General features: G+C 36.0%; 4 protein-coding genes across 4 annotated transcripts; 1 reads left to right on the top strand and 3 right to left on the bottom strand.

Annotated features, from left to right (window-relative positions):
- Positions 1 to 21: 21 nt before the first annotated feature.
- LOC124914805 (peroxidase 19) lies at positions 22 to 2,335 on the bottom strand. The gene is made up of 3 exons (XM_047455414.1): positions 1,970 to 2,335; positions 1,649 to 1,876; positions 22 to 837 (listed from the first exon to the last, which is right to left on the bottom strand). Exons 1-3 carry the CDS (start codon positions 2,198 to 2,200, stop codon positions 256 to 258), a joined length of 1,041 nt encoding a protein of 346 aa, XP_047311370.1. The 5' UTR covers positions 2,201 to 2,335; the 3' UTR covers positions 22 to 255.
- A 942-nt stretch (positions 2,336 to 3,277) lies between these two features.
- Positions 3,278 to 4,991, bottom strand: LOC124916355 (glutamate receptor 2.8-like). Its single transcript, XM_047457072.1, has 4 exons — positions 4,636 to 4,991; positions 4,240 to 4,580; positions 3,784 to 4,175; positions 3,278 to 3,704 (listed from the first exon to the last, which is right to left on the bottom strand). The coding sequence occupies exons 1-4, from the start codon at positions 4,989 to 4,991 to the stop codon at positions 3,297 to 3,299; spliced, it is 1,497 nt and encodes a 498-aa protein (XP_047313028.1). The 3' UTR covers positions 3,278 to 3,296.
- Positions 4,992 to 8,472: 3,481 nt separating this feature from the next.
- On the top strand, positions 8,473 to 9,501 carry LOC124916354 (protein NRT1/ PTR FAMILY 5.12-like). Its single transcript, XM_047457071.1, has 3 exons — positions 8,473 to 8,573; positions 8,666 to 9,115; positions 9,165 to 9,501. Exons 1-3 carry the CDS (start codon positions 8,473 to 8,475, stop codon positions 9,499 to 9,501), a joined length of 888 nt encoding a protein of 295 aa, XP_047313027.1.
- Positions 9,502 to 9,632: 131 nt separating this feature from the next.
- Positions 9,633 to 11,407, bottom strand: LOC124913972 (magnesium-chelatase subunit ChlI, chloroplastic-like). The gene is made up of 3 exons (XM_047454423.1): positions 11,198 to 11,407; positions 10,918 to 11,024; positions 9,633 to 10,842 (listed from the first exon to the last, which is right to left on the bottom strand). The coding sequence occupies exons 1-3, from the start codon at positions 11,280 to 11,282 to the stop codon at positions 9,790 to 9,792; spliced, it is 1,245 nt and encodes a 414-aa protein (XP_047310379.1). The 5' UTR covers positions 11,283 to 11,407; the 3' UTR covers positions 9,633 to 9,789.
- Positions 11,408 to 12,196: the final 789 nt, after the last annotated feature.

The following is a 12,196-nucleotide window of genomic DNA, read 5'->3' as shown; positions in this document are numbered from 1 at the left end:
TCGAGTTGAAGAATAACTTGATGATGAGAAAAAAAATATAAAAATGAAATGCTATACTCTGAAATGTGTGTAGGAGAAAACCTCTAAACTGTCATAGGCACATTCACAAAGACTCCAAAGAGAAAAAAAAATGAAAGAAAACCAACCTAGGACTTTTCCAAGAATGAACATGAACATGAACAAATTCTCAATGAGAGAAACAAATGTGGAAGTAAAGAAAGAAAAGACAATCATCACATGTGGGATAATTATCCATTATGAACTATGCATACTGCAGACTTTTCTTCTTTCTCCATGTTTTCTTCCTCTTTTTACACCAATGGAGCCCATTTTCTCCATAGCCTGTGCAAACGCCTGAAAGAACTTCTGCTTGTCTTTTCCCAAATCTTGAACCAAAGGTCGGGTTCTGGGGTCTAAAAATAGGGCTTGATCAGTGGACAGCAAGCCCAATTTAGTCTCCAAGTTAGAATAATAAGTGTTGTCGAAGGAGAAAGTTGTGGTGACATCAAATGGTGCGACAATATCAGTATTGCCACCATAATGTGGGCATGACATCTTCAAGGCCTTAAGAAGCCTAGGGTCCATAATAGGGTCGGGTTGTTTGGAGCCTTGGTAATCATAGAGTCGGTTCACAAAGTGCTGACAATGGGCAAACCCAATAGTGTGGGCCCCAGATAGGACAACCATGTCTTCTAGGGTTAGCCCCTTCGAGGCAAAGAGCTTGAGAAGGCCATCGATGGTGGAGTTTGATCGCGGAAGATTTTCATGGACCCGCGATGCCATCGATATTCTACCGTCCCACCTGCCTTTTTTCACTTGATAATAAGGGCCACCAGCCTACACACAGAAAAACATAAACAAAAATATATTGTTAAGATGTAGAAAAAGGGGAGCAATGTCTTTATTTAACATTTTAACATGTGATATTTGACTTGAGTTGGACACATGCTGGGATACCTGAATCATATATACCTGCTTATAATGACAAAAAATAAAATACTAGATTATCGATCATTATTAGTAATTGCATTTGCTTTTCCCAAATGCAATTACATTCATACACTGTTTTATGCTACTTAGTGAATTGTGCCATTGACTCTATTGCTAAATGACATATATATATATATATATCACTGTTTCCAAGTTCTCTATTATTAAGGTTATTAGAAAAATATGGTATGGTGATAGTTTATATTATTATTTGGTAGGATGACTGAAATACCCTTGGGTGAGAATGACAACAAATATTATGTGTGTTGGTCTTTTAAGTATTGATTTGAGAATAGAATAATTTGATTGACGAGGTGTTTGGATTATTTTGATATAATCCACAACACACGAATCAAACAAAACCCAATAGGACAGAAATGTAAGACATGTGATCTATTATAGGGTAGTAGTACTGCAGAAAGTAAGATTGTTATGTCATTCATTCATTATTATTCCGGACAGTTGGATGATGTGTGTCAATTCAATTGAAGTAGTTTGGGTTTGGCTCGGGGTGCGGTCGTAGAGGCAATAAGATTCTAATTAGTACCAACAAAACAGTGACTGTTTACATTTGGTGGTGGTGGTGGTGGTGGTATTTTAAGGTAGCTGTTTATTTTTCTGAGAAAAAAAAAAAAAGAAGAAAAAGATAGGGAGTTACTAAATGGACAAAGTCTCTGGCTGCAAGAGCTAGAATGTCGGCGCAAGAAACAATGCCAGGACAGTTGGTCTCGACCAGCACCTTGGCCTTGTTTATGGTCTGAAATGCCTCCTCCGCTAGATCTTTGTTATCCTGGGCATCCCTCTCTACTGCTGTTGTTTCCTCTTCTAATTTACTACCCCCCGCCGCCGCCTTTGTTGATGATATCAGAATCGACCCGTCGCATCCCTATATATATATATATATATATATAAAACTTATTGTTAACAATGAATGAATGAATGAATTGATAATGGAGTTGGGTTTAGGAGAGTGAGTGACCTCTACGAAGCAATCATGGAAGAATAAGCGAATTGTGGCTGGGGCGGAGACGGGAGCTTCCTTGAACTGCTGTGAGGTGACGGAACCCACTAGCTGGTCGAGCTGGGGACATGATTTGGCGTAGTATCCGACAGACAGCTGCCGGGGTCTCCGGGTGGAATTGGCGGAGTCAATGGTTCGAAGGATAAGGAGGAAGAAGAAGAAGTGGAAAATAGTTGAAGATGAAGACATGGTCGTTTTGGGTGGTTAGAGACTGAGGAGGGAGGAGGAGGAGGATGAAAGTGGTAGTAATAGGACAAAGTAGGAATGATCGATGAGCATGTGTGAGCCTCTGTTTTGTGGTGTCCACGTAATAAAAAAAAGCAGAAGAGAAAAAGAATCAAAACGCCCGTGAATCCCCCCTCCCCACTCAAAGCAATAAATGTTGCATTTTCATTTGCATGACAGAGAGAGATAGATAGAAACAACTTCCGTGGAAGAAGACAACTCTGTCAACCTCATCAAACAATAATAATAAACATATTACAAGACATTTCTTTAGTTGCACTTGTTATATGTTACTCTAACTATATAATTGGTCCCTTTAGTTTACTAATCACATTATTTAACTTTACATCTATGAGATTACAATAACATATATTAATCATTTTCACTTAAAAAAATTATTTGGGTTTTAGCTAAATTACTTCATGTTGGCTGTTCTTCTTCTCTGAACCAGCATCTACCTGACTGCAGGCCCTTTGGCCTTTTTCCCCCTTGTCTCCTCTACATTCCAAAAGCTCACGATCCTTTTAGATTTTCTTTTAGCCATACTTTATTTATTTATTTATTATTGGAGTAGGTTACTAGTACAACTTATATAACTTTTCACTATTTATTTATATAACCCCCACATCAAACAAGCCTTCAATTATAATGATACCTCAGTTTTTACATTATCATCATCGATCTCTCTTTCTGTTGTGGTTCCATTATGAACTTCACTTTTTGGTACATACTAATATATTACTCATGGAACAAAATTATAAATTGACTAGAAGTTAACTTTGAAGTGGGTGGGTGTCCATTACTTACTACTTCAACTTATCAATTAAAGAAAAAAGTATGGAACTTTTTTTATATAAATAATCTAGTTCTAGCTTTTTCAAGGCTGGCATATGCTATATCTAAATTTAACATTTGTAACCCAACACAAGTCATTGAGCATGAGTATAGCCTTAGCCTAGCTTATTCTAAACCGAGTTAATTAATATACATTTAAAAATCTACAGTCACGTTTGTAAATAGTGAAGAATTAGTCAAGTTTTAGAGATTAATGGGCACTCATTCATACAACATGAATGGGCATTCGCTGCAACCCGAGTTCTTGACCAGGATCTGGAGCTCTAGGACTGACTTCAGCATTGCTCAAGTATCGGGCAAGCTTAATTGTCCTGCCCCAAACACTCCGGTTCAGGTTCCTTTCCAATGATATTTGGCTCCAGTAATTCTTCAACAAGCAAGCAACGAACAGTAGAAAGCTTGTGGTCGAAATGGCAAGGCTGAACACGAACAAACCCCAGAAGTTTTGTAGGCTCAACCCGTCTACATCTTTCGCATTTGTCAAGTCTAAGGAACATTGAGACGAGGGTACTGTTAAGAATTCCTCTTCTAGCCTTTTCAATGTCCCTTTTTCAGATATTACTAGAATTGCTTTTGATACATTCCTAGCTAACTGAGAACCCTTCTGGAAAGCCTGTGAAACAATAACAACATTTAAATTTGAATGAAAATAAAAGAAAACTCACTTTTATATATTACAAGTTACAACTTACAAATCCAAATCCTCCAAATCTGTAGGTAGATCCGGTGATTGTATATTTGTTGCAGTTTTTATTGACGAAAACTTTAGCGTATGGTATTTCGAGAATTGCTGCTGAAATTCTGCCATTCTCGAAAGCATCAATGTACTCAGCCTCAGTGGACAAGCTCACAACATTCTCAGCTTTGTAGCCAAGAGTTTCTTTCAAGAAGTTGTTCATAAACTCATTTTCATCGCATCCAACTCTCTTGTTACTCCTTCCAAGTGAGTTTATGTCTATCGAGCTCAGCCGTGGGATAGTGAGCATTGAAGTGAGACTGGCAGTGAAGCTCTGAGTCAAGACTAATGCAACAAACAGCCATACCACGACCACTACTCTTGTATAATTGCTTGTTATCTTCTCCCCTGCCATAACTTAATTATGAATCTAAGCCGCCTTAACTTGTAATTATAGACTCTTAACACTTACTGTGAGCCAAGAAGAGAGACGTGAAGGCAAACCAGAGTGAATGAGCCACCTGGTCTTTCCATGAACCAGAAAAGTCGGGGTTTGATCGATGTTCCATGAACCAAACCATGAACATAGTGTACAACAGTAAGCCTCCGGTGGCTAACCACATGTCCAATTTGAATGGCTTGAAAAAGATCCAACCTTTATCTGCAGACCTTACTGGAACTACAGTTACTAAGCCCGATTCAGTAAATGGCTCAGTGAATTCCACCTTATCCCATCGTTCAGCATTTATAGTCAAATCACCCACAATCGCGTCGAATGTCTGCAACCAAACAAACAAACAAATAAATATTGCTCTTTCTTAATCAATCAACATAACATTAATTTTAATTTGTGAAGAAAGCCAAAAACAATAAGTTTACCCCATTAGCAAGATGATCAACTAGATCATTATAAGAGCCATCAAATTTCCTGAATTCCACAGGAAGATGATACGATTTCCTGTGATAAAGTGTCTTTAACACCTCCCGGAAGACTTCAATACAGAAACCATTAAAAAACGTCTCTGACGAAATGTTATCATGCGTTATCTTGACAAAGTTATCAAAAGACCCTTCACCCGGTACTCCAACAATAAGAGGTCTATCCTTAGTAGGCATTTCCCATACTATGTTAGATTTGGCCATTAATGGGGTAACAGCACACAAAAGAAGAGTGACTAGAACAAGGATAATGTTCACCATGATCTGGGTCTTTACAGTACCCATCAGAGATCTTACATTGCAATTTATATATAATAGACAAATGATGAACTGGTTTATGGTGGGTCTGAGTCAAGACTAGTTATTTTCTCTGCTACGAGAAACATGACTAGAGAATACAACAGGTATGATTTTGATTTCCCAGTCTTCTCTATGACTTTAGAATCGATCTAACCAGTTTAAATAAGAATCAGTCAGTATTCAAGATTCAGATGGGTTGTGGTCGTCGGAGGAGAATCCGAAGTCCAATCACTTTCGGAGAATTGTATTTTATTTCTACGACGAGTAAACAAACTGAAATAAATAAATAAATAAAATACAGGTCTTCCTTCTTCTTCTGTTAAGACACGGCAAAGTTACTAAGGTTTCAACCCTCACCTACAAACCTCAATTTAATACATTCTTTTTTTCTAATAAAATAATGAAATACAAACCTTGAGAAAAGAAAAAATTGAAGAAAAAGAAATGATTTGGGAGAGACAAAGTGGTTTAAGTGAACAAATTGCCCTAAAAATTGAGAAAGTTTAGGTTTTGTGTTACAGAACTGCCATTGGTAGCTTATTAGATCTATTTCAAATTTTAATTTTAATTATAATTAGATCTCTAGTTATCTTATTAAATCATCGGTAATACAATAAGGATAATATATCCAAATAAACCTTGAACACGCATAATTGTGGTCCTGTGGAAACTCACAGATATGAAAATCTTTGGGCTTCTTCAGAATATGGTTATTGAATTAGTAGAGCTTATAGGGATGGCAATTTGAAACCGTCTCGCGAAAACCGAACCGAATTGCTCTGTTTGGGATGGTTTTTCCCCGAAACCGAATGGGAATGGGGCGGGGATGGTATTTGTGTCCTCCGCCCCGACCCGTCCCGATTTCACCCCGAATCTGCCCCGAACACCATAAACATAATTAAATATATTAAATTATCAATATATTTATTTATTCACTATATTTTATAAGAGTAGTAATGTTATTTTTTTATAATAATATAAATTTTAATATATTATAATATATATTATATTAAAAAACTTGTTTATATAATTTTATTGTATATTTTTTATTTTATTTTAAATAAAAATAATTATTAACGGTGTCCCGCGGGATTCCTCGAAACCGAAAAAAACCGAACGAGGCGGGGATGATATTAATTCCCCGCCCCGAACCGCCCCATTGCCATCCCTACTAGTACTGTTTTTAAAGAAAAATGGATTTTTTTTTTAAAAGTGCGAGAAGTTATTTATGTAGGTATTCTATCATATGGTATGTACATAAAATATATATATATAGTCTTGAATCGACGATTCACTTATTTTTGCATCGTCGATAAATGATTAGTATTTAGAGTTTTTTTAGAGTATTACTGAGATTTATTGGGTGATGCCCGAGTATTTAGATAGCTGTTGAGAAGTTTGAATTGATGCAGCTAGAGATGACAACGGGTACCCTACCCGACGGATAATGAAGTACCCATCCCCGAACCCGATTTGCATTGTACTACCCAACTCTGAACTCCACGGGTATCTATATTTTAATCCCCATCCCGATTTGTCGGGTATCCAATTCCCGATGGGTACCCCATTAAGAACTTATAAGATTGTAGATGTGGAAGAAAAAGAAACATAATTATTTTAAAATTTGTAATATCAAAATGTTAGAAAAACAAGTTAAAATAAATTTTGAAGAGGATTATGTTGTTATAAAGTGAAGAAAAATTTGAATAGAGTTTGAAATAGAATTAAATATTGAATATAAAAATAATGAGTGAGAAATAATATTTTGTTGTAAAAATAAAGTTGAAAGTGAAAATTAATGTAGAGAAATAGTTGTTTGGAAATATAAAAATTTTAAAGTTAGGGTGAAGTGTGGATAAAAGGAAGTTACATGATGTTTTTGTGATGACATTTGTAATGAAGAAGTATTTGAAAAGTTACATTAATTTTTAATAAAAAAAAAACATTTTATCTTTCATATTAATATAGTCGGGTATCGGGTTTGAGTTTTGCACACTCCCCATCCCCGACCGGGTACCTTCTTTCCTTTCCCATACCCGATTTTGACCCGAACCCGATTTAAAATACCCGAACCGATTATAAGGTATCCACGAGTATCGGGCATACGAGTACCCATTGTTATTTCTAGATGCAACTGATATGACAAACCTACATATTTGGTTATCATCCAAATTATTTTTTGGTGGACTATCTGGTTTGAGAAAAATCGTCAAACTTTCAATTATCGTAGTCGTATGGATGTGTATCATTCATAATACTATTACTATGATGTTTTCTGCGATTCGTTTAAAAAAACTAGTAGAGTCTATTGGGGAGTTAATCGTTCCTATCGAATATTTATAAGCTCATAACTTCATGCTTTGTTGTGCTTAATCTTTTTTTTTTCTATTTTTAATATACATCAACATTTAAAAAATAATAATAAAAGTGAGAAGTTTTTATTTTTTTAAAAAATAACTTAATAACCCACTTTTTAGAATGATATTATTAAGGTTATTTGAATAAATTTTTTATTAGAGTTTTTAGAATTCCATTTTTTTGTTTTAAAAATCTTATTTAATTAAAAAAAAGTTATTTAAAGATGGTATGATATTGGTCCTGCTAGTTTTTTATTGAAAAAAAAGGATTAATTATTAAAATATATTTTTATATTTAAAGTTAAAATTTAATAAAAATAAGGTAAATGTTTTATATTTTAGCTGATGAAAACAAGTAAAATAATTGTTAAAATGATAGTAAATTGATAAAAAAAAAAAATGTGTTATTTTTTTTAAAATCTAAATCTGAAGTATTATAAAAAAAACTCAAGATCAAAAGTATAGATATATTTTAGAAAATAGAAAATACTTTTATATTTTAGTTGATATTTAAATGATATTGTAGCTTCTCCAACTCACAAACAGGGAAGGAAGGAAGAAGTTTAAGCTTTAAGGGCAAAATAATGATCCCTCTACTTATCAAAACTACTAGTAAGTAGTTATCTTTGTTTGTAAGTTATAAGGTGTGTTATTCTATTTATTATAATAATGCCCCCTTCTTTGTCTTCCTTTAATGAAGTCCTCTTCCCGGCTGACACACTAGCAACTTATGATATACCTACCTTTCAAGTGTGTGGAAGCTCAACTTAACTTACGCAGTTGCAATTGTGAACCTCTTTAAAGGTTCAATTCAGCTGTTGCCCTTTGTCATACAATTCCTTATAGATGCTTATACAGGTCACTTTTTTATGCTTCTACTTACCACCATCTCATATACCACTGTAAGTTGCTGCTCTTTAATCTTTATACAGACTCTTTTTACCTATTAAACAAACACAAACTACTGAAAAATCTTTGAATTCACTCAGGGACTATGCTTGTTGACAATGTCAACGCCGCCTGTTACAGGCACTTGCAGCCAGTATAGGCCCGAATGCATTGGCTAAGAACAGAGGAGAATGTTTTTCGCAGCCTTAGCCCTTATAGCCATGGGAATGTCCGGTTTCAATGTGTCTGCAAGAAAGTTCCATGACATACAAGTGGAGGCAGAGCAAACTAAGCCACCACCTAAGTTGGGATTTTGCTACTGGTCTGCTTGCATTACAACATATGTTATTCCTCCAATACTGATTTTGACTATTTCATATTTAAAGCCATGGTTCCTTCAATTTGGCATTCCAGCAGTATTTTCCGTGATAGCGACCCTAATTTTGCATCCGGGACTTGTGAATATAAGGGAAAATATCAAAGTGCGAAGAAAGAGATTGAACAAGAAAAGAAGAAATGGAGACCAAGGATGAGTCGTATTGTACCAACATGCTTATGTTTTGCTGTATGTGGGATTGTATCTGCCGTAGGTGACACTTACTTCTTACAACAGGCCAAAACTATGAATCCAAAGTTCTGGCTGTTGACAATTCCTATCAACTTCTTCAAAAAAACTTATAAAGGATGGCAGGGTAAGGATGGGCCAAAGGACAAAGAGAAGTTTGGAGATCTTAAAGGAGTTGGGTTCGCTAGATTTTTAGTCGCCATGGGAGTTAGCATAATATGTTGTACTACTGCTGCAATTGTTGAGTTTTGCAGGCTAGGGGTGGTTCAGAGGAATGGGTTAACAGACAAGCCAGATGAGTATTCTATGGATACTTCCCCAATTTGTTCTTTTAGGATATCTTGATAGAAACCATAAGAGAGGCAGTTCTCAGCTCTTAGCTGGTATTGTTTCTTCCCCGATGAAGGACGAATACTTGGGCCATATTGTTAGTGCCGTTTCTGGAATTGGGACCATGGGAAGTTCTCTTTGCACCTTTGCAGTTGATGTGATTAGCAAGAGGATAGGTAAGAAAGGTTGGTTCCAGGATACATTGAACGAAAGTCGACTTGACTATTATTACTGGATGCTAGCATTTCTCAGTGCTCTCAATTTTGGTTTCTTCTTTTTCATAAACACTGTATTCAAGACATGGGAACCTGAACAGGAGGAAATACGCAATCAAGAGGATAAGAAAGCGATTTAGACTATGTGCTTTCAGTGTATTTATTCCGTTCTCCATTATCACTATGTGCTTTCAGTGTATTTGTTCCGTTCTGCTTTATCTATGTAGCCTTTCTATGTAATGTTCATGTTTGTATGCAGTAAAATGACGAATAAAGCAAAAATGACTAAAACAGTTTTATTTATATAAGAATTTAGTACACTAGCCCACACATTTTGACCTACCCAAATGCCGGGTAACAAATATAAATAGTTCAAATTAAAATACAAGGATTCCAACAACAACAACAACAAAAAAAGACTCACCTCATCAGGCAAATACCTCGTAGAATTTCTCAATGACAAGCACGCCTGAATCAATCGATTCCAAAGGATCCTTTCTAAGTCGGTGTCTCAAGCAGTTAGGAATGACAGTTGCGATATCCTCAGCCGTTACCTTATCTCTTCCTTTCAATGCAGCCAGAGCTTTAGCGGCTCTGTTTGTCACTATGTCGCCCCTCAGCCCATCCACATTCAGTTCCGCACACACCCTAGAGATCTTAACACGCAGATCATGATCGATCCCAACTGTCGGTAAAAAGCTTCTAGCCGAATCAATTTGATTCTGTAGTTTCCCCTGCTCCTCCTTGTAAGTTTCTCTGAACTCTTTAGGGTTTTTATCAAATCTTGCTCTCTCCTCCACGATCTTCACTCTCAACTCCGCATCTCTAACAGTACCAACTTGGGCATGCATTCCAAACCTGTCTAGAAGCTGAGGCCTGAGCTCTCCTTCTTCTGGGTTTCCCGAGCCTATCAGTATGAACCTAGCAGGATGCGAAATAGATATCCCCTCCCTCTCGACAGTATTCCAACCCGAGGCAGCAGAATCCAAGAGCACATCAACTAAGTGGTCATCCAAAAGGTTAACTTCATCCACATAAAGAATCCCTCTATTGGCCTTAGCAAGGAGTCCAGGCTCGAATGCCTTGACGCCTTCTGTCAGGGCCTTCTCTATGTCAATTGTTCCGCAGACTCTATCTTCTGTGGCACCCAATGGCAAATCAACCATATTGATTTTAGTAAAGACAACCTGGAGTTTGTCTCCTTTCATGACTTTCTCTCGGACTTCTACTCCCATTGATTCTGGATCTTCTGGGTCAGAATTGTATGCATCTCCCGCTACAACTTGAATCTCCGGGAGCAAGTCGACCAAAGACCTAACTGTGGTTGACTTTCCAGTTCCCCTATCACCCATAATCATCACTCCACCGATTTTGGGATCAATTACATTTAGCAACAGGCATAATTTCATCTCATCTTGACCTACAATGGCTGCAAATGGATATACAGGTCTTTGATTTTCGGTTGATACAACTTTTTTTTCCTGAAATTGATCAAGTTCAATCAATACAACTCTGAATCAGAAAGAAGACTGAATCAGAACAAGAACTATAAATACCTGCTCTTGAACAGTGGCGACATTGCTAATTGAAACGCGGAAGGAAGACTTTCCTTTCTTCACGGGAATTGCAATCCCTCCATAGAACTTTCTCCCATTTCCAAAACCTGAAACATGAATTGATCTAAAGTCTCAACATTTGCGAATTCCCAATTCCTCAGTTACATCGATTATGTGAATGACATAGCAATTATTATGGAAAAGGGTGTTGGATAAACATTTCAATGAAAGCAAGTAATGTTTTGTCGAAATACGAAGTCGGAAAGAGTGGGAGTCAGACCTGTAAGACGAGAAGCGGGGTTGGAAGATGAAGGGTGTCGGCAGGCGAAGAGTGATGCGGACGAGGTACCCAGAACACTGGCCATTCGACCGGAAGTTGGTTTTGGCTGGCCGCTATTCCTCTTACAGTCCTGCTACGAGCTCTGAGGTTCCTTCCCAACTTGACATGACCAATCAGCCTCAAATGGTGCGTAAATGCGTATAGATAAGGTTTCGATATCAGGCTTCTCATCCTCATTTCTAAAATACTTTGCTTCGTCACTGCTTCACCTTCCGGAGATTCAATCTCCTGTGCTCCGCTCTACGGTAATTAAAAATTGCTTAATCCTCCTTTTCATGAAATAAAACTGATCCAAATAAAAATTATTATTATCTTTTATATATGTAATTATAATTTATTTAGATATATATGGATAAGTTAGGTTATCAAATTCCACTACACATAAATTAAGTGGTACATTTTAATAAATTAAGTATTTAAATGTTAATATATTTTAATTCTATGTTTATTCTTATTTTGAAATTTTTTTATATTTTTTTTTACCATTATAAATAGATAGAGGTGTATAATATATATATATATATATGATGTTTAATTTTGAAAGTGTCGAGATGTGTGATTAATTGAGATATATATGTGAGAATAAATGAATACTTGAGTCGGGATTTTGGGTTGACCCGTTCATAAATTTAAAACGGTTAAAAATAAAATTAAAAATGTTATAGGTATGTTTCGAACTCGCAAGTTAACAAAAGAAGTACAACTCTATAACCAACTAGGCTAATAACACTTTATATTTTTAATTCAACACCAAATTTAATTAGCGCGGGACGTTGTAACAATATATTTCTATCCGTTTGCATCGCACGGAGATCTTCCTAGTATTAATAAGAATGTTAAAAATTTATATGAATTTTTTATTATCACAAAATGCAATTATTAAAATTATTTATACGAAACCATTAAGATAGTTCAAATAATCTGAGTTTTTATTAAGAG

This window comes from Impatiens glandulifera, chromosome 9 (assembly GCF_907164915.1).
Source record: "Impatiens glandulifera chromosome 9, dImpGla2.1, whole genome shotgun sequence".
In the NCBI taxonomy this organism is placed as follows: Eukaryota; Viridiplantae; Streptophyta; class Magnoliopsida; order Ericales; family Balsaminaceae; genus Impatiens; species Impatiens glandulifera.
This window is presented reverse-complemented; position numbering and strand designations above follow the sequence as displayed.